The sequence below is a fragment of the Mytilus trossulus genome, chromosome 12, assembly GCF_036588685.1.
Source record: "Mytilus trossulus isolate FHL-02 chromosome 12, PNRI_Mtr1.1.1.hap1, whole genome shotgun sequence".
NCBI lineage: Eukaryota > Metazoa > Mollusca > Bivalvia > Mytilida > Mytilidae > Mytilus > Mytilus trossulus.
In genome coordinates this window covers 58,048,952-58,075,378 of record NC_086384.1, presented here as the reverse complement: position 1 = coordinate 58,075,378, position 26,427 = coordinate 58,048,952, and the positions used below count along the sequence as shown (strand labels likewise).

At 33.3% G+C, this 26,427-nt stretch overlaps 1 protein-coding gene across 1 annotated transcript in view; it reads right to left on the bottom strand.

The window, feature by feature from the left end:
- Nucleotides 1–20,043, bottom strand: part of LOC134692626 (uncharacterized) — a 30,942-nt gene extending 10,899 nt beyond the window's left edge. Inside the window, exons 1-8 of the mRNA XM_063553085.1 lie at nt 20,028–20,043; nt 14,810–14,873; nt 14,009–14,117; nt 12,492–12,635; nt 11,681–11,842; nt 10,143–10,228; nt 6,607–6,727; nt 5,843–6,037 (exon numbers count right to left, since the gene is read on the bottom strand). Of these exons, the coding sequence (XP_063409155.1) occupies nt 5,843–6,037; nt 6,607–6,727; nt 10,143–10,228; nt 11,681–11,842; nt 12,492–12,635; nt 14,009–14,117; nt 14,810–14,873; nt 20,028–20,043 (897 nt within the window). The remainder of the gene's footprint in view (nt 1–5,842; nt 6,038–6,606; nt 6,728–10,142; nt 10,229–11,680; nt 11,843–12,491; nt 12,636–14,008; nt 14,118–14,809; nt 14,874–20,027) is intronic.
- Between the last annotated feature and the right edge of the window lie 6,384 nt (nt 20,044–26,427).

Genomic DNA, 26,427 nt, shown 5'->3' with positions numbered 1-26,427 from the left:
CAGGTGGTAACAGTGTATTGAAATAAGCAGGTAATTTCTTTCTACTGATATTCCCTCCCTTAATGATCTCCTCTAACACAGCCAGGTAATTATTTCTTACCTGATCAGGTAGTTACAGTGTATTGAAATAAGCAGGTAATTTCTTTCTACTGATATTCCCTCCCTTGATGATTTCCTCTAACACAGCCAGGTAATTATTTTTTACCTTATCAGGTGGTAGCAGTGTATTGAAATAAGCAGGTAATTTCTTTCTACTGATATTCCCTCCCTTAATGATCTCATCTAACACAGCCAGGTAATTATTTCTTACCTGATCAGGTGGTAGCAGTGTATTAAAATAAGCAGGTAATTTCTTTCTACAGATATTCCCTCCCTTAATTATTTCCTCTAACACAGCCAGGTAATTATTTCTTACCTGATCAGGTGGAAACAGTGTATTGAAATAAGCAGGTAATTTCTTTCTACTGATATTCCCTCCCTTAATGATTTCCTCTTACAAGGCCAGGTAATTATTTCTTACCTGGTCAGGTGGTAGCAGTGTATTGAAATAAGCAGGTAATTTCTTTCTACTGATATTCCCTTCCTTAATGATTTCCTCTAACAAGGCCAGGTAATTATTTCTTACCTGATCAGGTGGTAACAGTGTATTGAAATAAGCAGGTAATTTCTTTCTACTGATATTCCCTCCCTTAATGATCTCCTCTAACACCGCCAGGTAATTATTTCTTACCTGATCAGGTGGTAACAGTGTATTGAAATAAGCAGGTAATTTCTTTCTACTGATATTCCCTCCCTTAATGATTTCCTCTAACACCGCCAGGTAATTATTTCTTACCTGATCAGGTGGTAATAGTGTATTGAAATAAGCAGGTAATTTCTTTCTACTGATATTCCCTCCCTTAATGATTTCCTCTAACAAGGCCAGGTAATTATTTCTTACCTGGTCAGGTGGTAGCAGTGTATTGAAATAAGCAGGTAATTTCTTTCTACTGATATTCCCTTCCTTAATGATTTCCTCTAACAAGGCCAGGTTATTATTTCTTACCTGATCAGGTGGTAACAGTGTATTGAAATAAGCAGGTAATTTCTTTCTACTGATATTCCCTCCCTTAATGATCTCCTCTAACACAGCCAGGTAATTATTTCTTACCTGATCAGGTAGTTACAGTGTATTGAAATAAGCAGGTAATTTCTTTCTACTGATATTCCTGTCCCTTGATGATTTCCTCTAACACAGCCAGGTAATTATTTTTTACCTTATCAGGTGGTAGCAGTGTATTGAAATAAGCAGGTAATTTCTTTCTACTGATATTCCCTCCCTTAATGATCTCATCTAACACAGCCAGGTAATTATTTCTTACCTGATCAGGTGGTAGCAGTGTATTAAAATAAGCAGGTAATTTCTTTCTACAGATATTCCCTCCCTTAATTATTTCCTCTAACACAGCCAGGTAATTATTTCTTACCTGATCAGGTGGAAACAGTGTATTGAAATAAGCAGGTAATTTCTTTCTACTGATATTCCCTCCCTTAATGATTTCCTCTTACAAGGCCAGGTAATTATTTCTTACCTGGTCAGGTGGTAGCAGTGTATTGAAATAAGCAGGTAATTTCTTTCTACTGATATTCCCTTCCTTAATGATTTCCTCTAACAAGGCCAGGTAATTATTTCTTACCTGATCAGGTGGTAACAGTGTATTGAAATAAGCAGGTAATTTCTTTCTACTGATATTCCCTTCCTTAATGATTTCCTCTAACAAGGCCAGGTAATTATTTCTTACCTGATCAGGTGGTAACAGTGTATTGAAATAAGCAGGTAATTTCTTTCTACTGATATTCCCTCCCTTAATGATTTCCTCTAACACAGCCAGGTAATTATTTCTGTTCTTACCTGATCAAGTGGTAACAGTGTATTGAAATAAGCAGGTAATTTCTTTCTACTGATATTCCCTCCCTTAATGATTTCCTCTAACACCGCCAGGTAATTATTTCTTACCTGATCAGGTGGTAACAGTGTATTGAAATAAGCAGGTAATTTCTTTCTACTGATATTCCCTCCCTTAATGATCTCATCTAACACAGCCAGGTAATTATTTCTTACCTGATCAGGTGGTGGCAGTGTATTGAAATAAGCAGGTAATTTCTTTCTACTGATATTCCCTCCCTTAATGATCTCCTCTAACACAGCCAGGTAATTATTTCTTACCTGATCAGGTAGTTACAGTGTATTGAAATAAGCAGGTAATTTCTTTCTACTGATATTCCCTCCCTTGATGATTTCCTCTAACACAGCCAGGTAATTATTTTTTACCTTATCAGGTGGTAGCAGTGTATTGAAATAAGCAGGTAATTTCTTTCTACTGATATTCCCTCCCTTAATGATCTCATCTAACACAGCCAGGTAATTATTTCTTACCTGATCAGGTGGTAGCAGTGTATTAAAATAAGCAGGTAATTTCTTTCTACAGATATTCCCTCCCTTAATTATTTCCTCTAACACAGCCAGGTAATTATTTCTTACCTGATCAGGTGGAAACAGTGTATTGAAATAAGCAGGTAATTTCTTTCTACTGATATTCCCTCCCTTAATGATTTCCTCTTACAAGGCCAGGTAATTATTTCTTACCTGGTCAGGTGGTAGCAGTGTATTGAAATAAGCAGGTAATTTCTTTCTACTGATATTCCCTTCCTTAATGATTTCCTCTAACAAGGCCAGGTAATTATTTCTTACCTGATCAGGTGGTAACAGTGTATTGAAATAAGCAGGTAATTTCTTTCTACTGATATTCCCTCCCTTAATGATCTCCTCTAACACCGCCAGGTAATTATTTCTTACCTGATCAGGTGGTAACAGTGTATTGAAATAAGCAGGTAATTTCTTTCTACTGATATTCCCTCCCTTAATGATTTCCTCTAACACCGCCAGGTAATTATTTCTTACCTGATCAGGTGGTAATAGTGTATTGAAATAAGCAGGTAATTTCTTTCTACTGATATTCCCTCCCTTAATGATTTCCTCTAACAAGGCCAGGTAATTATTTCTTACCTGGTCAGGTGGTAGCAGTGTATTGAAATAAGCAGGTAATTTCTTTCTACTGATATTCCCTTCCTTAATGATTTCCTCTAACAAGGCCAGGTTATTATTTCTTACCTGATCAGGTGGTAACAGTGTATTGAAATAAGCAGGTAATTTCTTTCTACTGATATTCCCTCCCTTAATGATCTCCTCTAACACAGCCAGGTAATTATTTCTTACCTGATCAGGTAGTTACAGTGTATTGAAATAAGCAGGTAATTTCTTTCTACTGATATTCCTGTCCCTTGATGATTTCCTCTAACACAGCCAGGTAATTATTTTTTACCTTATCAGGTGGTAGCAGTGTATTGAAGTAAGCAGGTAATTTCTTTCTACTGATATTCCCTCCCTTAATGATCTCATCTAACACAGCCAGGTAATTATTTCTTACCTGATCAGGTGGTAGCAGTGTATTAAAATAAGCAGGTAATTTCTTTCTACAGATATTCCCTCCCTTAATTATTTCCTCTAACACAGCCAGGTAATTATTTCTTACCTGATCAGGTGGAAACAGTGTATTGAAATAAGCAGGTAATTTCTTTCTACTGATATTCCCTCCCTTAATGATTTCCTCTTACAAGGCCAGGTAATTATTTCTTACCTGGTCAGGTGGTAGCAGTGTATTGAAATAAGCAGGTAATTTCTTTCTACTGATATTCCCTTCCTTAATGATTTCCTCTAACAAGGCCAGGTAATTATTTCTTACCTGATCAGGTGGTAACAGTGTATTGAAATAAGCAGGTAATTTCTTTCTACTGATATTCCCTTCCTTAATGATTTCCTCTAACAAGGCCAGGTAATTATTTCTTACCTGATCAGGTGGTAACAGTGTATTGAAATAAGCAGGTAATTTCTTTCTACTGATATTCCCTCCCTTAATGATTTCCTCTAACACAGCCAGGTAATTATTTCTGTTCTTACCTGATCAAGTGGTAACAGTGTATTGAAATAAGCAGGTAATTTCTTTCTACTGATATTCCCTCCCTTAATGATTTCCTCTAACACCGCCAGGTAATTATTTCTTACCTGATCAGGTGGTAACAGTGTATTGAAATAAGCAGGTAATTTCTTTCTACTGATATTCCCTCCCTTAATGATCTCATCTAACACAGCCAGGTAATTATTTCTTACCTGATCAGGTGGTGGCAGTGTATTGAAATAAGCAGGTAATTTCTTTCTACTGATATTCCCTCCCTTAATGATCTCCTCTAACACAGCCAGGTAATTATTTCTTACCTGATCAGGTAGTAACAGTGTATTGAAATAAGCAGGTAATTTCTTTCTACTGATATTCCCTCCCTTGATGATTTCCTCTAACACAGCCAGGTAATTATTTTTTACCTTATCAGGTGGTAGCAGTGTATTGAAATAAGCAGGTAATTTCTTTCTACTGATATTCCCTCCCTTAATGATCTCCTCTAACACAGCCAGGTAATTATTACTTACCTGATCAGGTGGTAGCAGTGTATTGAAATAGGCAGGTTATTTCTTTCTACTGATATTCCCTCCCTTAATGATCTCATCTAACACAGCCAGGTAATTATTTCTTACCTGATCAGGTGGTGGCAGTGTATTGAAATAAGCAGGTAATTTCTTTCTACTGATATTCCCTCCCTTAATGATCTCCTCTAACACAGCCAGGTAATTATTTCTTACCTGATCAGGTAGTAACAGTGTATTGATATAAGCAGGTAATTTCTTTCTACTGATATTCCCTCCCTTAATGATTTCCTCTAACATAGCCAGGTAATTATTTCTTACCTGATCAGGTGGTAGCAGTGTATTGAAATAAGCAGGTAATTTCTTTCTACTGATATTCCCTCCCTTAATGATCTCATCTAACAAGGCCAGGTAGTTATTTCTTACCTGGTCAGGTGGTAGCAGTGTATTGAAATAAGCAGGTAATTTCTTTCTACTGATATTCCCTCCCTTAATGATCTCCTGTAACAAGGCCAGGTAATTATTTCTTACCTGGTCAGGTGGTAGCAGTGTATTGAAATAAGCAGGTAATTTCTTTCTACTGATATTCCCTTCCTTAATGATTTCCTCTAACAAGGCCAGGTAATTATTTCTTACCTGATCAGGTGGTAGCAGTGTATTGAAATAAGCAGGTAATTTCTTTCTACTGATATTCCCTCCCTTAATGATTTCCTCTAACACCGCCAGGTAATTATTTCTTACCTGATCAGGTGGTAACAGTGTATTGAAATAAGCAGGTAATTTCTTTCTACTGATATTCCCTCCCTTAATGATTTCCTCTAACAAGGCCAGGTAATTATTTCTTACCTGGTCAGGTGGTAGCAGTGTATTGAAATAAGCAGGTAATTTCTTTCTACTGATATTCCCTCCCTTAATGATTTCCTCTAACAAGGCCAGGTAATTATTTCTTACCTGATCAGGTGGTAGCAGTGTATTGAAATAAGCAGGTAATTTCTTTCTACTGATATTCCCTCCCTTAATGATCTCCTCTAACACCGCCAGGTAATTATTTCTTACCTGATCAGGTGGTAACAGTGTATTGAAATAAGCAGGTAATTTCTTTCTACTGATGTTCCCTCCCTTAATGATTTCCTCTAACACCGCCAGGTAATTATTTCTTACCTGATCAGGTGGTAACAGTGTATTGAAATAAGCAGGTAATTTCTTTCTACTGATATTCCCTCCCTTAATGATTTCCTCTAACAAGGCCAGGTAATTATTTCTTACCTGGTCAGGTGGTAGCAGTGTATTGAAATAAGCAGGTAATTTCTTTCTACTGATATTCCCTTCCTTAATGATTTCCTCTAACAAGGCCAGGTTATTATTTCTTACCTGATCAGGTGGTAACAGTGTATTGAAATAAGCAGGTAATTTCTTTCTACTGATATTCCCTCCCTTAATGATCTCCTCTAACACAGCCAGGTAATTATTTCTGTTCATGATCTGACTAGAAATAGCTAGAGTCTCCTCTTCGTTAAATGCCTGTAACCATGGAAATATATATGTTGTAGTAGTACATAGAACAAATATGAAATAAAAAGAAAATCAACAAAATAATAATTCTATATGCAGTTGTTTATATTACACAGATCAAAATTGCCCTATTAACAATTATATGTATAAGAAACAGACCTCATCATGAAAGCTAAACGTTGATCTATGAATCAAACCATAAAAATGAGGTCATGTATGCAACCCAACAACCCCTTGTCCGATTCATCTAAAAATTTCACGGTAGATGGATCTTGACTTGATAAACAATTTAACCCCCATGTCAGATTTGCTCTAAAAACTTTTGTTTCATAGTTATAAGCCAAAATATACATTTTACCCCTATGTTCTATTTCTAGCCATGGAGGCCATATTGGTTGGTTGGCCAGGTCACACCACACATTTTTTGAACAAGATACCGTAATGATGATTGTAGCCAAGTTTGGTTAAAGTTGGCTTAGAAGTTTCAGAGGAGAAGATTTTTGTAAAATTTAACAATGGATGACGGACGCCATGTGAGCTAAAAATCAATTTAATCTCCAAATCCTACTTCCTCTTACCTGATGGTACCATCCAGTTGGGATAATTAACATTTCTCCAGCAGTAACTGTAACCTCTAGATACTGAGCTTTATCAAAATGTGGGTACTTGGTTGAATCTGGCACAAAAGCATCAATAGGGCTGAAAATAGAAAACAGTGAATGATAGCTACTTTAGGATAATATGACAAATAAAAAAGCTTTATGGAAATCTGCAAAAGCAAGCAAATCTTGTTCAGAAGGCATCATTATGAACAGCTAAATGTTTACTGTAAAATCATTTGTTTTCTGCATAACAATTTTTTACCATTGAAAAATAAAATTAATTTCATCATGTTCATAGTGTTTTCCAAAATATTAAGACTAAACACAAGTGTAGCCACTTCTTTTTGAGCCAAGAAACGTCTAAAGTTTGCAGAGATACTAAAATTGTGAAGATTTCAGTATTTTTACATGAATTACTGATGCTAGTTCCTGATGCAGGTGAAGTACCATGTCAAATATTTTCCTCTACATACTATCTTTTGATGGTAAGAAGCTTCAGTTTTAATTGGATACAAATCCAAGAAAGTTATTAAAAAAAAAATAATAATTCAATAAGGTCGTGTATAATCCATGTATCAATGATCTAATGTTAATAATAATTTAAAAGTTGCAAAAGATAAATAATTTTAAAAAGGTAAACTAAATGCATTTGTCAAGACAACTCAGAAAAATACAAATTTTACAACAATTAACACACAAATGGAAAACTTATACAAAGAAAATAAAATTGATCGTTAGAAGCTTCTGTCCAAGTTTGGTACAAATCTGAGTACTTAAAGAAAGTCATAAAAATATTAAATATTTCAACAATGTTGGGTTTTTATGTCCATGAATCTACATATATCTATGATCTATGGTAAATAATAATTTAAAAGGTGCAAAAAAAAAAAATCTAAAAAGGTAAACTTAATGCAAGACAACTCAGCAAATACATATTTTACTGAAACAATGATTCACAAATGGAAAATATTCTAAGGCCTAAAAAAAAAGATATGTGTTTCCAATAACATCATTTTGAAAAATAGGGTTGGTAGGTAGGATTTTTTTTTTTTTGCATCGTAAATGAAATCTTGAAAATTATCAAGGTTTACCAAGTCCAAGTCCGGATCCATAATTAGTTTCAAAAACCGGAAGTGTGCCATTTGCAATGTTTTTGAAGCATCTGTTGTGCAAAGGAGTAGGTCCCGTACAGGGTTTCCGCTGGCGGTGGCCATTTTCGCAATTTGCGAAAAAATAATAATTGCGGCGATTAAAATTCATCCTTGGCAAAAGAATTTGGCGAAAGAAATATATAAAACGATTTATTTTCAGCCATCTCGTTTATTTACTTTTTTCGGGTTTCTCTGACTTTACCAATCAGACAATACTCGGAATTCACCTTGAACTCGTTAAGATTTTGACAGAAAATCAATAATCAGCTGATTGCACTCATAGCTATCGACATCAAAGGACTAATTAATAAAGGTGTTGATTGTTATAATATGACAAAATGATATGATTTAATGGCTTCTGTCACATGTCACAAAAGGGAACTATTAACCACTTTGCGACGCACGTGTTTGAAGCAAAATTTTTATGCTGCCTCTCCTTCTTTTAATGATAGTCCAGAAAAGAAAATCGTTGTTATGACGGGAAATGTTCAAAAGCAAAAAAGATCTCTGATTTAAAACTTTATCATTTAACTTTCATATAGATCATTGATTTGAGTGGGTACTCCAAAGTCGTTTCAGTGACACACGTATTTCAAGCATATAGTTTTACTTATTTACGATGGTCTAGAAAAGAAAACTGTCGTTATGAAGAAATATATTCAAAAGGTTGACATGAGAGGCATGAGAGTAACCCTTCAATGTAATGACTACACCTTACATGAGGGATCAATTTCAAGTGATAAGATGCTTCGTTCTGTTGTAAAACCATTTCTTATTTAGGGGGGGGGGTTACTTGGCGAAAAAAATAATAAAGTGGCGAAAAATATATTGTTTTGGCAAAAGAGGTGGCGAAAAAAATAATTGACCCAGGGGAAACCCTGGTCCCGTAAGACCCCTTTTTGGCCCCAAAATATGGCAGTTTTACAAAATTGTTAAAATGTAAACTTTTAGTTATTTATTGGACAGTTGAATGCTTCTGCTACATAAATATGGGCAGTTTTTGACAATACAATGCTGATATATCAGGTTGTAGCACCACTAAGTCATGCTAAATTACTGTCGTCAGATGAAACTAAAATTTGAGGCCAAAATGAGTCCTTACCGGACCTTCTCCTTTCTAGGATTTTAACCTATTTGGAATATCTTTTGACATTAATAAAATGTTTTACTGGCTTTCTATGCAAGAGGAAGCAAGAGAGAAAAAATATTATGTCATCTATCAGAAACAGGATCGATTGATAAATTTTTTAATTTTTTTTTGGAAGATCCAATAAAAAAAGTTAGGGTCGGGGCTAAAAAAACAGGGTCGGTTGGGTTAACGGAAACACAGGTCTTTTTTTTCTCGGCCTAAATGAAAATTCTATTACTATAGTAAACAAATACAAGCTTTAAAGCAGTGACAAACACCAAGAACATCTTTAAAGTGTGTGTTAGAAGTGTAACGTTACACACAATTATTTATGTACTTTTGCAATACCTCAGGAAAGATTTTAAGCATAAAATTGAAAATGGAAATGGGGTAAGTGTTAAAGAGACAACAACCCGATTAAAGAGTACATCTGATTCAGATAGGAATCAACCTTATGCAAGTGTTCAATTGTTCATGTGTAAGACTTTTATTGATTTTAAACTTAAGGAGGCTCGCAGATTTTGAGAAAAAAATTTAACATTTATTTTTCATCACAAATTTTATTTATTCCCTTTAGTAGTTCATACTTTATCATATTATATAAATCATTCCAAAAAAAAAACAATTCCTGTTGGCCCCAGGTGACTTTTAAAATGTAGATATCATTGAAAAAGCTCAAAATTATCTCCCTTTGGTGCAAAAATGCCAATTTTTGGCATTAGAATTGAAATATCTTTTTTAACTCAACGGTGACCTAATTTTTTTAATATTGTTTTCGAATAAGCTGTACATAAATAATTGTAAAATTTAAGCGCTTTCTGTAATTTAGTTCTTTTTTTATTTCGATATTACCGATATTTCTCCTTTTAGTTCAACAGAAAAAAAGGACATAATTAACAAAAATGTATGATTCTTTCCAAGGCAGTCTGTGATTGTAAATGAACTGTTTACCCCATTTTGTTATTTCATTTTTCTATTAAGTATAAGATAAAGTTAATTTCTAGAAAATTATAGCGAAATCCTATATTAAATAAAAAAAATGATTTAGACCTGCGAGCCCCTCTTATGAATTTAAAACTTCTATCCCCAGTGAATTGTTACACCACTAATGTGTCTTTTAGTACACATATCACAACCACAAGTGTATAGAATTACAATGTGTTACTCGTAACAAAACGTTATACCACTAATGTGTCTGTAAATGTATACAACAACAATATGTGTATTTATACCTATCATATCTGACACAATCCAGTGGAAAATGACATTTCCTGTTTGGATATATATATAATAACTCATCCTGTCCTGGTGGAAAAAGCTTGTAAACAAAAATATAAAAATAATTGCCCTTTATTTATTTCAACAGTTTACACATTAGACTATTCCTTGATAAAAACTGACATTTAAATACTTAATAGTCCTGAAAGGAAAATTATCCAAAATAAGAATTTAATTTTCTCCCATAAATTGTTTTATTTAAATTTGTCCTTTCTGGCTTCTAAGCTGACTATGCAGTGTGGGTTTTGCTCATTTTTGCACCATCGTTGAACAGGTCACGGAGATCCCTGTATACCACTGTCCCAGGTTAGGGGAGGGTTAGGATCCCGCTAACATGTTTAACCCGCTACATTATTTATGTATGTGGAGCCAAGTCAGAAGCCTGTAATTCAGTGGTCGTTGTTTGTTTATGTGTTACATATTTGTTTTTCATTCATTTTTTTTATATAAATAAGGCTGTTAGTTTTCTCCTTTGAACTGGTTTACATTGTCTTATTGGGGCCTTTTATAGCTGACTATGCATTATGGGCTTTGCTCATTGGTGAAGGCCCTACGGTGACCAACAGTTGTTAATGTTGTTGTCATTTTGGTCTCTTGTGGACAGTTGTCTCAATTGGCAATTATACCACATCTTCTTTTTTATATATTTCAAATTAAGCTTTGATACATGTAAGAGTAATGTGATTTATAAAGCTAACAATGTTAAGAATTGCACTTGTTTTTTGGTTTAGATTTTTTGGGGTGGTGAGCATGATTAAACGTGTAATAGTGATAAAGATCAATGCTTATGTTTAAGGTGGTACCTAACACTACAGGGAGATAACTCTGTAAAGTCATCTAAACGTTTTAATTACATTGTATTGTAAAGGGAACATGAAGCTTCTCAGTGATCAAAATTGGTGTTTGTCAATCTGCTATATATTTTTCTAATAAAATGGTTGGTTCAAAACTTTTGAAATTTTATATTTTTGTTAAACATTTTAAAGGATCAAAGTAAATACTTTGTCAAAATTTTATGAAATCAACACGAGCCAAATTAATTATAGCGAAAGTGTTGGGTACCACATTAAGAATTTCAAACATACCACCGGTTGTTGTTAACATCGATTCATTTATTTAAAAAAGACCTACTGCTTTTACTCGTTGATTGAATATAAGCAGCAATTTAAGTCTAAGTAAGTGTAGCCTAGGTATTCTGTAATACTTATCATTTACTATATAGCTGTGTTTCTGCTTTCTAGATTAGCACTAAATGTACTATCAAGATGGTGTTTTTGAACTGATGTAAAATCTAAGAATGGCCAGTAGGCAGGGTAGCTAGACTCAAATAACCATTTTGATGGAAATTAATATAAAATTAAGAATGGCCAGTAGGCAGGGTAGGCTCAAATAACCATTTTAATGGAAATTTATATAAAATTAAGAATGGCCAGTAGGCAGGGTAGGCCATTTTGATGGACAATTTATATAAATGAATGTCAATATATCTTACCATCCATGACTTTTGTCCATACAAAACAGCATTAGTAGCATTCCAGTTGTAAGGGTCCATGTGTAAACTGGACCTAGAAAATTGTGAACCCCACAACATCAAACAGTCCCATGGTCTAACTTCATCTGGGAACAGATTAAAGAAATTTTCTTCTGCATACACCTGTAATTAAACACAGAATAATGTGATTCATAAAGCTAACAATGTTAAGAATTGCACTTGTTTTTGGTTTAGATTTTTTGGGACGAGCATGATTAAACATGTAATAATGTTAGAGATCAATAATTATGCTGTAGTATTTCAAACATACCACCTGTTGTTGTAATTATAAAATAAACAAATTTAATTATAAAATCAAATCAAAGTTGGTGTTTTTATATATTCAATTCATTGTCAAATAACCATTAATCACTTATCTCTAGTTTACTGTATCAAATTTATATGAGACTTATCACAGTTAATATTGGTGAGGTTCGCGTTGCTTAGTCTTTAGGTTTTCAATGTTGTGTTTTCTGTACTATCATTTGTCTGTTTGTATTTTTATTTTTAGTCATGGCGTTGTCAGTTTATTTTCAATCTATGAGTTTGATTTCATGACAGTTTAATCTGACTATAATTTTTGTTTTTTCTACAGTTAAAGTGGCAGTATTACTGTACATTACATACAGTAGAACCAATATCTGTACATTACATACAGTAGGACCAATATCTGTACATTACATACAGTAGGACCAATATCTGTACATTACATACATTAGGACCAATATCTGTACATTACATACATTAGGACCAATATCTGTACATTACATACATTAGGACCAATATCTTTCTTCAGTTCAGGTCTGGTGACTATAAATAGTTCATCCTCAAGATAGGTCCAACCATTTGGTCCAGAAGTGTCCAGCTCACTTATAAAAGTGTCCATGTCAACTGCTAATGCTGCTGGTTTTCTATTCTGATGGAGAAAAACATAAATCATTCAATTTGTTGCATTTCTGTTCAGCTATTTTAACATGAGTTAGAAACAAACTTTGATAACTGGACTTCTCAGAAGAAGCACTTTAAAAGAACTACTGTTAAAAAGCAATTGAAAAATGGTGCACATGGCAAAGTATGTCATAGACTGTTTAAAGTAAAGACAATAAGTTATATATATCAAGGCAATCATACTATATTTCCAATACTGCCTGGCAATGACGTGAATATCATGAATATAGGGCCAATATTTCAAATACGGACTGGCAATTTATGAATCCTGAATTACATGGACAATATATGTTTACATGTTTTTTAGGATTCATTGCCAGTCCGTATTGAAATATTGGACCGGTCCGAAAAAGCAATATAGATGACGTGATTTATATGACCAGGACAATGTCATCTGCTGTTTTGATAGTATAAGGGCTGTTTTAATCGTATTATTTTAAAAAGTACTCTAATATTGGCGCCTCTGTCTGACAATATTTTTTTTGGAGTGAAAAATTGTGGACTATATACATACAATCCTGAATATTGAAGATGCATGAATGTGTTGTGGTTTTTTGTGTTGTTTAATTGATGGTATGTGGATGTTTACATATATATAAACATTGTACCATGTCTTTTATTTACAAGTCATTTAATTTATCAAAACACAATAATCGATCAAATATTTTATTTGTATCCATGGAGAGACAACTCATGTGAGAGAGAAAAGACCTACTCACCACAACAGCTTCCAAGGAGAGACAACTCATGTGAGAGAGAAAAGACCTACTCACCACAACAGCTTCCAAGGAGAGACAATTCATGTGAGAGAGAAAAGACCTACTCACCACAACAGCTTCCAAGGAGAGACAACTCATGTGAGAGAGAAAAGACCTACTCACCACAACAACTTCAAGGAGAGACAACTCATGTGAGAGAGAAAAGACCTACTCACCACAACAGCTTCAAGGAGAGATAACTCATGTGAGAGAGAAAAGACCTACTCACCACAACAGCTTCAAGGAGAGACAACTCATGTGAGAGAGAAAAGACCTACTCACCACAACAGCTTCCAAGGAGAGACAACTCATGTGAGAGAGAAAAGACCTACTCACCACAACAGCTTCCAAGGAGAGACAACTCATGTGAGAGAGAAAAGACCTACTCACCACAACAGCTTCCAAGGAGAGACAAATCATGTGAGAGAGAAAAGACCTACTCACCACAACAGCTTCAAGGAGAGATAATTCATGTGAGAGAGAAAAGACCTACTCACCACAACAGCTTCCAAGGAGAGACAAATCATGTGAGAGAGAAAAGACCTACTCACCACAACAGCATTCACCATAAAGACCTACTCACCACAACAGCTTTCACCACAATTTTTTCATCTGCATAATTTTGTTGAAAGAAACGTTTAGTCCAGTTTATAGCTGGCCATTTATCAACAACATCTGTTATTATCACAGGCCTACAAAACATAAATTCGTAATTTATAAAAAAAAGTTTCATCATTCCAACAGTTTCAAAGTCAAGGCTAATGAGCTGTTTTTCTTTATTATTCATTGTGTTCTATAGTCTTTTTTTGGGATAGTTGTCTCATTAGCTATTCACACCACATTTTCTTATTTTCCTATAATAATAATTACTATGAAAACTTAAGTGCACACACTGAAATGTTTTGCTATCTTTTCTAATCATTGTTATTATGTTGATAGTCCTAAATATAAAGTTACATAAACATGAAAATGATACAGACTCGATAAAAAAAACATACATCTTATAACAAGAGTGCACATACTGACATGTTTTGCCTGCTTTTCTGTTTAAAATCTTTAACAATTTTTTTACAAATTGTGCAATACAAATCATTTCAAATGACAAATTTCTATTGAAAACACAACTCTACTATACAACTTGTCTCATTGCTTGTAATGTGCACACAATAACCACAAGTTCACTTCAATACCTGTAGCCAATTTGAACCATTGCAAAAGGCATGAACTTCACAATTTTAACGCCTAAATTAATACAATTTTTATCTTCGAGCATGAATCACATATCATTAAAGCATGTATATGGCTAGAGTGTGTATACACTATTAATTTCTTATACATATACATACAACAAGACAAAACATTTGTTGATACAACTAAATCCTACCATTTGCCATCATATATATCCCAGAATTCATCTAAGACAGGCCAGACATCTTTGCTACGCTCCACTGATCAAAAGGTTGGTTATGCAATTCCATATTCATAATGAAGATTATTACTTAAAATCTAAATAATATGTATAACCTTCATCTTAGTCCTCGATATAAGAACAACCAAACCTTACCTCCTGTTTATTTTGGTAGACACATTCCCCATTTCCATTCTCAATTTTATAGATGTACGTATTACATTATTATTGTTTCTTCTGATCCTATATGTACCGCTGGATGTTTTTGAAGCAATATTGAATATTTAACGTCTTTCAAATATGAAAGCCAAAGAAAGAAAGAAACCCGAAGTTATATACGTCAATGAAACCATAACGCAAACGAATAAATATATGTGAAATATACATCACTAATGCAGTACCTTAAAGACACAAAACATGTGACATTTTTAATGAGACAGTAACCAAAGCAACCAAACGACAAAAAAAAAGAGGGTTGTCATATCGCCAAATACTTAAATAGATAAACAGATTGTAAATATACGTCAATGAAAGTTTCCCTTACGACGCAGATGATAAAAATATCTGAAGTATACTTCACTGAAACAATACCCTTACGAGGTAGATGAGCAACAGATGTGAACTATACATCAATAAAACTTTATCCTCAAGACGCCGATAATGATATTATGTGGTATATACGTCAATGAAACTATACAATTACGACGTTGATAATAAAAAGATGTTGAATGTACGTCAATGGGACTTTATTCTTACGAAGCAGATAATGAAAATATGTAAAATTTACGTCACTGAGATTATACCCTACGAGGCAGATCATAAAAAGATGTGAAATATACATCAAAAAAACTTTATCCGCAAGACGTCGATAATGAAATTTTGTGGAATATACGTCAATGGGACTTTACTATTACGACGCAGATAATAACAGATGTAGAATGGACGTCAATGGGACTTTATTCTTACGAAGCAGATAATAAAAATATGAACAAAATTACGTCACTGAGATTATATCCTACGATGCAGATCATAACAAGATGTGAAATAAACATCAATAAAACTTTATCCTCAAGACGCCGATAATGAAATTATGTGGAACATACATCAATGAGACTATACAATTACGACGTTGATAATAAAAAGATGTTGAATGTACGTCAATGAGACTTTATTCTTCGAAGCAGATAATAAAAATATGAACAAATTTACGTTACTGAGATTATACCCTACGAGGCAGAGCATATACATATGTGAAATAAACATCAGTAAAAATTTATCCTCAAGACGCCGATAATGAGATTCTGTGGAATATACGTCAATGAGAATCTTACTCGTACGACGCAGATAATAAAAAAAGCTGTTGAATGTACGTAAATGGAACTTTATTCTTACGAGCAGATGCAAAAAATTACTTTTACTGAGATTATACCCTATGAGGCAGATCATAAAAAAGATGTGGAATATACATCAATAAAACTTTAACCTCAAGACGCCGACAATGAAATTCTGCGGAATATACGTCAATGAGAATTTACTATTACGACGTTGATAATAAAAAGATGTTGAATGTACGTCAATGGGACTTTATTCTTAACGATGCAGATAATAAAAAGTTGTGGAATATGCAGCATTTGTATTATAACCTTCAACGAAGAGAGTTAACAGATATGTATTATACGTCAATAACACTTAACCCTTACGATACAGATAATGGAAGGATGTAAAATATTAGTCAATGAGACTATTCCCTTACGATGCAGACAATAAAAAGATGTGGAATGTACATCAAAAGGACTTTATTCTTAGGATGCAGATAATGGAAATAGGTGTAATATATGTCAATGAGACTTTAACCTCACCGCGAAGATAATAAAAAACATGTGGAATATACGTCAATGAAACTATACCTTGTCAACGCAGATAATACAATTATGTGTTATACACTTCAATTAGACTTTAACATTACGACGCAGATAATAACAATTTCTAGAACATACGTCAATGAAACTTTTCCCTTACAACGCAGATAAAACAAAGATATGGAATTTGCCTCAATGAGACTTCACTCTAACGACAAAGACAATAAAAAGATATAGAATATAAGTCAATTAGCAATGCTTAGACTATCCCTTACGACACAGACAATAAAAGCATATGTGGAATATACGTCAATGAGACTATACCCTTACGAGGCAGATATAAAACGATGCGATGCGGGAAATACGTCAATAAGAATATACCCTTAGGACACAGATTTTAAAAAGATATGAAGTATCTATCAATGAGACTATAACCTAGCCGCGGGGTTGAATGTACGTAACTGAAACTATACCCTTACGACGCAGATAATAAAAAAGAGGTTGAATGTACGTCATTGAAACTATACCCTTACGACGCTGATAATAAAAAAGATGTGGCATATACGTCAATGAGACTATACGCTTACGACGCATGTAATAAAAAGAAGTTAAATATACGATTGAGACTATATCATTACAACACAGGTAATTAGGAGATGATTTCAGCTTTCCAATTCTGAATTTTCGATTTATAAGTAGCAACATTCCAGCAGCACCTGCATACGGTGTATATATCTCCCAATGGATACGATATCCCCGTGCTTGCAATTCCTATCATAATGTTATTGATAGAGGATTGTTGCTGACAAGGAAGCTATTAAATCAAGAGTTCCAAATGGGGAAGTTGAAATTATCTTTTCGCAAATTTTATCGACGCCATCACGAGTTGGTTGCCCGATATGAAATAACCGTTTCAAAATTGATATCGGATATGTTCCTTAAGTCGCAATTACAATCGCCTTCCCTTTCATACCGAATTAGACTATTAACCGCATTCGTTCTCTCAAAAGGAACACGACGGTTGTCAGATTAGGAGCAGGATTTGTTTACTCTTTCGGAGGACCTGAGATCACCTCTAGTCTTTGGTGGGGTTCGTGTATACACAACGAAATAATACTTTTACGACGTAGATAATCAAAAAAATATGGAATATACATCGATAAGACGTTATCCTTAGTACGTAAATTATAAAAACAGATGTGTAATATACGTCAATAAGACTACACTTTTACGACACATATAGTAAACAGATGCAGAACATACGTCAATGAGACTTTACCCTTACGACGCAGATAATGAACAGATGTGAAATATACATCAATGAGACTATAACCTTACGACGCAGACAATGAAAACAAATATGGACTTTACGTCAATAAGACTTAATTCTTAGTCCTCAGATGATGAGAAAGATCTTTATTACGCAAATAATAAAAATAGATGTGGAATATACGTCAATATGACTACTCATTCACGACGTAAATAGTAAAACAATATAGAATATACGTCAATAAGACAACATGCTTAGTACGTATATTAAAACAAAAGATGTAGAATATTCGTCATTCTAATGCAACAACGTTTGAAACGTTCATGTTGATTGGATAACGTCACTTATTTACATGGCATCAATTGGACAATTGATGCTATGGGACGTACGCGCAAGCGCAGACGGCATATGACAGATTTTAAATACATGTTTTAACGTTGGTTTCTGTCAGTTTCATTAGAATGGAGATAACAATATTGCTAACGCGTCGCCAGTAAACTTAATTTGCGACCATCAAATCCCTGTGCGTATAGCTCAATGTCACTCAAACAACACACATGATAAAACAGAAATGTAAAAGGTTATTGATACATATACTTAAGTAGAATGTATCGTATACACCACGGACACAGTACTCATACATGTTCAACACAAATTAAACAAAAATCATATTCGTCATTGTGACAGTACCTTAACGACGCTGAACAGAGTAGAAAGTAGGTCAAGCATACCGTACTCAAACCTGTGTGTGACCTTCTGAATGAGACTATTTACCGGATTTGTTATCACATAAGCAACACGACGGGTGTCAGATGTGGAGCAGAATCTGCCTACCCTTCCGTAGCAGCTGAGATCACCCAAATATTTTGGTTGGGTTCGTGTTGTCTATTCTTTAGTTTTCTATGTTGTGTCATGTGTTCTATTGTTTGTCTGTTTGTTTCATTTTCAGCCATGCCGTTGTCAGTTTATTTTAGATTTACGAGTTTGACTGTTCCTTTTGTATCTTTTGTCCCTCTTTTATAATGAGACAGAACACTAACGACACAAGAAAATAAATAAAACTGTGTCAGATACGTCAACTAGACGATAACCTAACGACGCAAATGATAAAGAAAAATGTGGCATATTCGTCAATGAGACAGTGTCTTAATAACACATCTAAAACAGATGGCATAGCCGTCAAAGATACAGTACAAAAACTAACTACATATATAATAAAATATGCTACATACGTTGGTATGAAAAACAAATTTCCGAAACTGTATTGTGAAAAAACGCTTGGTGATTTTTTCTTCTTCATATTTTGGAAAAAAAAACATGATAAAAACTATATGCGTGACTTACTATAGATACACATCATACGGATTTTAATGTAGGCCCTCCGTTCAGCTTAACCATATAGCCAAATTCATCTAAGGTCAACAATCTGGACAGTTTTGCTCTTTCAGAATTTCTCTATTTCTCTATTTTGTTTTAATGAAATAGACATACTTTCATTTTATCCATATGTACTTATTATAGCCATGTCGGCCTATTTGGTTGGCGGGCGATGATATCGAATTGAATTATCAACGCAATACTCCAATATTGAAAAATGTAGCTAAAATTTGAAAGGAGTTTATTGTAAATGTCGCCGACGACGAAGACGGACGCCAAGCTACGCATACTTTTTTTTTTATACCAGTTGATCTGAAAAGACAACGAATATGATTAAGTGAACACAAGCATTGTACTGACAAAAGTTAAAAGCAGAAAAGAAAATGATTTGTTGGTCGGAATTGAAGACAAATACAATATAAGACGAACTTGGTTATTTGACTGACAATATTCTCAATGTTCTAAATGTTAATATTCACAGAATTTTTTTTTTTTTGGAATGTAGAGAAAACATGCGATATGTTTTCTGAAACAAGTGGAACATAAAATGCTTTCGCTGTTATCGTATAAGCGCATTCAATATCGGAATTAGGATAACGTTGACATACGCTTAGTAATATAGGATGTCAACACCAAAGTTTTCACTCGATTAGGTAAACATGAAATTCATTCAGGTATCGTTACATACTGTTCTGTAATTCCATTCTGAAATTAATCATTCATTTAAAAAACTTGGTCCCACAATAAATGAAAGATTGGTGCTATGGTAAAGCAATATCCAGACAATGCTTTGAACACAAAAATTATAAAGAGATATTTTCATTACATTGTAACCTATATTATTCAAACGACGTAAACAAATTAAACTAACAATACCAACGAAACTTTAAGAATTCCAGGGTGGCAGTGTTTTTGATGTTTTGAGTTGGACATGATGTACAAGTACAGATGATGTAAACCTATTCCCAAATCAAGGAGACAATACGACTCACATATAATAAAAAAACGTGCCTTTTTGGGGTATGGCATATTGGTCAAATATTTGTCGGAAAAACCTCGATGATATGCCAAGTCTTAGAAGGTGTTTGTATAATAAGTTAAGTTTACACATAGTTTTATAAAACATGTTGGTATTTTTATTTGAGAATGAATGAAGATGTGATAAATACAACACAACAGCACCTGTTCAATAAACGATGAAATATATAAATATCATAAAATTGTCAATGAGCCATTTCCAATCTATCACTAAAATGACCCAGATGTTTGCTTCAATACATTGATATATTTGAGATTTCCAAATGACCATTCTACTGTGAACTGTTTATAGTAAAACGCGATGTTGTCACCAAATAACTGTTAATCATTGAAAATTTATGTGTAGCTTCTTGACAACATTTTATTTTAAATTTAAAATTAAAAACTGTTGAAAATGAATAGATTATATGTATATCATGTTTTATTTATACAAAGACTATATTTGTTCAATGATATGATATTAAAACTGCATCACGGGATCACTATTTGTTCATAATGCTGATACAGCTAAGGGTAAGTCACACTACAAGTATGAAATATAGGCTTATTATCGACAATACACTGTGTTGCGATGGCAGGATTCCATCAAATTAAATCGAGATATTCTATAATTTGTTATCATTTGGTTGTAGTACGACAGATACATCATTGTCATCAAGGAGTTATCGTACTTGATAAATTTCAAAATGGCATTTAGTTGGTTTATGTAATATAATAACCTTGAGAATGTTTGGTTAAATCTTTAAAAATACAAATGTTAACTTACTGTTCCCAAAGCGAATTTGTTTATCTATATGATACGATAAATGAAAACTTCTACGTAGTTTATTTACCTTTATTTATATGTTCTGAATGTTCATACGTATTTATGCATGCCTGGCTTCTAAAAGAAAAGATTAGATCATTTCCTAATGAACATATTAAGATACAGTCATCATACGCAGGAAATTGGTATGAGAATGACGATATTTAATAAAGGCCGTACGAATAATCTACTTTTTAAAAATATACTTAATGACAACAAAGTCGAATGGTTTGTTTGAGTATCATAAAATACACACCATTGTCATATCAGATAAAGCCTTAAGGTGAAGTACATTTAAGAATGTGTTGTTCATCTTTGTTGAGAGTTTTATTGAGATATATTGACATACAGATTAAGACACTTTACTACGTAAGGACGACACTTGATTAGTTTTTAAATATTTAGTTATGTTGTCGATCATTTTGCTGTACAATTATTTATTCACATGTATATAGTTTCCGGGTAAGCTATTTTGGCAAAACTTAAACGTTGTATAACAGCAATGAACGTCCTATACACTGCGGCTTTTATTATTAGCTCAAAACATGAACCAACATTCGTTGAAATTATAAACAACTTTGCGTAATTTTTTTTCGATAATTTGTTCTAAAATGGTTTTTAGAGCTTTGCAAACTGTCTGTATTGGTTACATCTCACTAGTGACTTTGACATTTTGGAATGTTGTTGTCAATATAAACTTTAAGTTCGTGACGATTAATCATTATTGGTTAGTACGACTGGTGTCACGGTTTGTGTGCATTCAGCAATTGTTAATCTAAAAATTCTGATATAACAACTAAGAAGTCAAGTTTGAAAATAAACATTTTCACTCTTGTCATTCTGGAGTTATCGTCCGTGATAAATGAGGAAATGGCAAGTGTGTTTCTTGGTTTAACTGAGAACGCTTGATTACATCACTCAGTTAAAATGCTTCAATCGGTAAACTACAGACAAATCACATGGTTTTTTTTGTAATTCCAAAGGATAATTCAGGTATTAATGTGTTGATGTACGGCGGTCGGCTGCCAAACAGTGTCCTTACAATACCTCAACTACATTTTTAGAAATTACGCTATTTAAAAAATCATTGTGTTAACTATATAGCAGGGACCAATGGCCAAAGGGACGGAACTTCTTTTGATTTAAATAAGTATTCGTTTCTATTGGAATGTATATTGTATCAGTACAAAAAAAAAACAGATTATGTCACTGAATGATTGTAATCATTGAACAGTTACATGTAGTTTCATGACATACTATCATTTCAAATATTAAACTGAATTACGTTGTAGATGGATAGATCAAATGTATATTATGTTATACAGATACTATATTTGTTCAATGATATTATAATAAAACTGCATCACGAGATTACTATTTGTTATTACTGAAGATACAGCTGAAGGGTAAGTCACACTGATAGTATGTCCTATTGGCTTACTATCAGCAATACACTTTGTTAAGGTTGCAGAAATCCATCAAATTTAATCGGAATAGTCTATAATTTGTTATCAATTTTTGGATATTTTCACTTTTGTCATTCATGAGTTATCGTTCTTGATAAATTTCAAAATGGCATGTAGTGGGTTTATGTTATAGCATATCTTGAGAATGTTTGATTAAATCTTTAAAAATTCAAATGATAACTAGTTGTTTCTCAAAGCGTATTTTTTTTTATTCATAAGATAGGATAAATGAAAACTTAGACGTAGTTTATTCTTCCTTATTTATATGTTTTTAATGTTCATACTATTTACACATTCCTGCCTTTTCAAAAATATGTTTTGAGCATTAACGGTACCAATTGTTTCCGCCCCAGATGCGCATTTCGATAATACATGTCACTTCAGTGATGCTCGTGGCCAAAATATGTAAAATCGAAAGCTTATTTAAAGATGAAGAGCTATATTCCAAAAGTTCCAAAAAGTAGAACCAAATCTGTGAAAAGTTCATAGCTTTGCAAGAGGGAGATACATTCCTTAATTTATAATGATTTTTAATAGTTTGTGAAATACACACCCCTGTCATATCTTATCAGATAAAGCCTTAAGGTTAAGAATGTGTTGTTCATCTGTGTTGATAGTTTTATTGAGACATATTGACATACAGATTAAGACTCTTTACTACGTAAGGAAGACAATTCGTTAGTTTGTAAATACCTTGTAATCTTGTCGATACGTTTATTGCACGAATATTTTTTTAACATGTATATAGTTTCCTTGTTAGCTATTTTGGCAACACTTTAACGTCATATAAGGGCATTAAATCGTACATACTGCGGATTTTATTATAAGCTTGATATCAATATTTGTAGACTTTAAATTCAACTTTGCGTTATATGTTTGTCGAAAATTTATTCTGAAATGAATTTGAGAGCTTTGCAAACTGTCTGTATTGGTTACATCTCACTAGTGACTATGACACTTTGGAATGTTGTTGTCAACATAAAGTTTAATTTCTTGACGCTTATGCATTATTGGTTAGAAGGACTGGAGTCATGGTTTTGTTTAGTACGACTGGTGTCACGGTTTTGATTAGTACAACTGGTGTCTTGGTTTTCAGGTCTCAGCTTAAAACATGGACATTTTCGCTCTGATCATTCTGGAGTTATCGTCCGTGATAAATGGGAACATGACAAGTTGTTTTTTTGTATAACTGAGAACGATTGATTACATTACTCAGCTAAGATGTCTCAATCGGTAAAGTGACAGAAAATCTTTGAACATTAGGTTATTAAAACATTAATTTTGCTTACTATATAGCAGGGAACAATGGCCAAAGGGACGCAACTTCTTATTACTCTAAGAAGTATTCTTTTATATTTGAATTTTTATCGAGCAGCAATACAACTTTGTATGAAATGGAATGATGCCTACAGGTGGACCATGCATACAAAATATACCATGTTGAAGGCGTTGAGAAATCTTTTTGCGTGAACTATTATAACATTCTAACAGTGATGTAAAATTTTATCATTTGAAGTGTTAACTGTATAATATAATATACAATGTAATACTAAACACTAAACAAATTCAATTTTAGAAGATTAGATGACAAATGTAAATGCTCAATCAGTACAAATTCTATATTTGTATAATGATATACGATAATAAAACTACATCGCGGTATCAATATGCGCTATATTAGATCAGCTGACACGTGCATACATTACCAGGAATTGTGGGATTGGTGATAAAAGAATGACACTTTGCTCAATTGTTAAGTTATGTCTGATTATCAATGTCAAATATGGACACACTCTGAATCATTTTCAAGGTTGCGACAAATTAGTCTAAATTACACTGCCTTGCATAAAAAAAGCAAACACAATCTTTTGATAACAAATAAAATGTAATATAACGTTGAAGACCCATTAGTGGACTGATGAGTCTTATGAAGACAACACGCGCGTCTGGTGTATTAAATAATAAGCCTGTAAGCTTTGATAACTATTAAGGTAGGATTAATCCATCAAATTTAACCGGGATTTCCGACGATAATTCACTACGACTGGCGTTAAGGTCCGTTTCTACTGGACTATTCTTTATTCAAAATTTCTATGATGACACATCAGGAATCTAGCTTAACAGTGGACATGTTCACTCTTATCATTCAGAAGTTATCGTCCTTGATAAATGAGAAAATGACATTTTTTGCTGTTTATTGGTATAAACGAGAATGAGTTAAATTACAGACAAGTCCCTGCTTTTTGGTGATTTTTGTTTTATTTCAAGGAAATATCGGATATTAATTTTGTAATGTACGGCTGTCACCTGACAGTATCTGTCCAATACCTTTACGAAATCTTTACAAATTAATCTATGTTGTCTGCTGTTTTTTCATAACGGTCATGTTTGATTTAAGTGTTTATCGTTACTGTGTTTATTTCCTTATAGAAGAACACATGCTACTTAGATTTATTTCAGGATTACCATTCTGAACCCTACATTTATTTTGTTTTGTTAACTAGATCTTGTTTGGGGTACAGATTTGCAAATGTCATTTTTTTCCAAAAAAACACGGTTGGTTGTCAATTTGACAGCCTTTAGTCTATTATTTTGACAGCATCTTTTTTAAAGACATTTCATAAAAATTGAACTTTTGCAGATTAAATTTAAGGAGGGTATCCGACGTTTTTTAAGACAAAATAAGCCATTTAAAAACATTACAGAAAAAACACTGATTAAATATCATTAGGAACAAATAAATCAGGTCGAAATTAAAACCCAAACGACACTGTTTTCTCCAAAATGAGTGACACCGGGTGCGTTAACATGTACAGCTCCATTGTCACACAATTAAGTTAAGTTCCTTTAAAGGGGAACTAGCTACGAGGTATATCAATATTATAAAATAGGAATTTTTTTGTTCAATCATTAATGAAAAAGGAAAAATCACAAAATACTGAACTCCGAAGAAAATTCAATCGGAAAGTCCCTTATCACATGGCCAAATCAAATGACTACACATATCAAACGAATGGGCAACAACTGTCATATTCCTGACTTGGAACAGGCATTTCGAAATGTAGAGAGAATGGTGGATTGAACTTGGTTTTATCGCGCTCAACCTCTCACTTTTACGACAGTCTCATCAAATTCCGTTATATTTACAACGATGCGTGAAAGAAAAGATCGGGATTTTATAATTCGCTTTAAGCAGCAAGTATGGTTAAATTTTGACAAATAAGCTTAGAAACATTGAAGATTAATTATTTATTTGCAATTAAATATTTCGACCTCATTAAATCCGTATGCATCTGAACATCAATGTAACTCGTTAGCTTAAGAAGGATAATGCAATGATCGTGCATGATCACTTTATTAAAACGATAAAAAGAATGTCAACATTGAAAGTCAAACATATGTAAATCTTTTGATTGACTGATTCGATCGACCATAAAATCATTCTTTTAACGTTTAAAGGTAAAAACGATGAAAAAAATCAATTTAAATCTATAATATGAAATTAAATAGACGCAGAAAAATACAATTGCACAATTTCGATTAATCTATTTATATCTATATTTATGTTTATGTTTATATACCGTAAATGGTCATTGGATGTGTTATAAGGGCATCTCGATATTTAATTAGTGTGAGTTTGACTGTCTCATTGGTATATTTCGTCCTTCTGCTATGTAAATGGCGCCTTGACGACTAAAGTACACACGAAACGAAGCTATATCTCACTGGTATATTTCGTCCTTCTGCTAAGTAGATGGCGCCTTGACTAAAGTACAAAC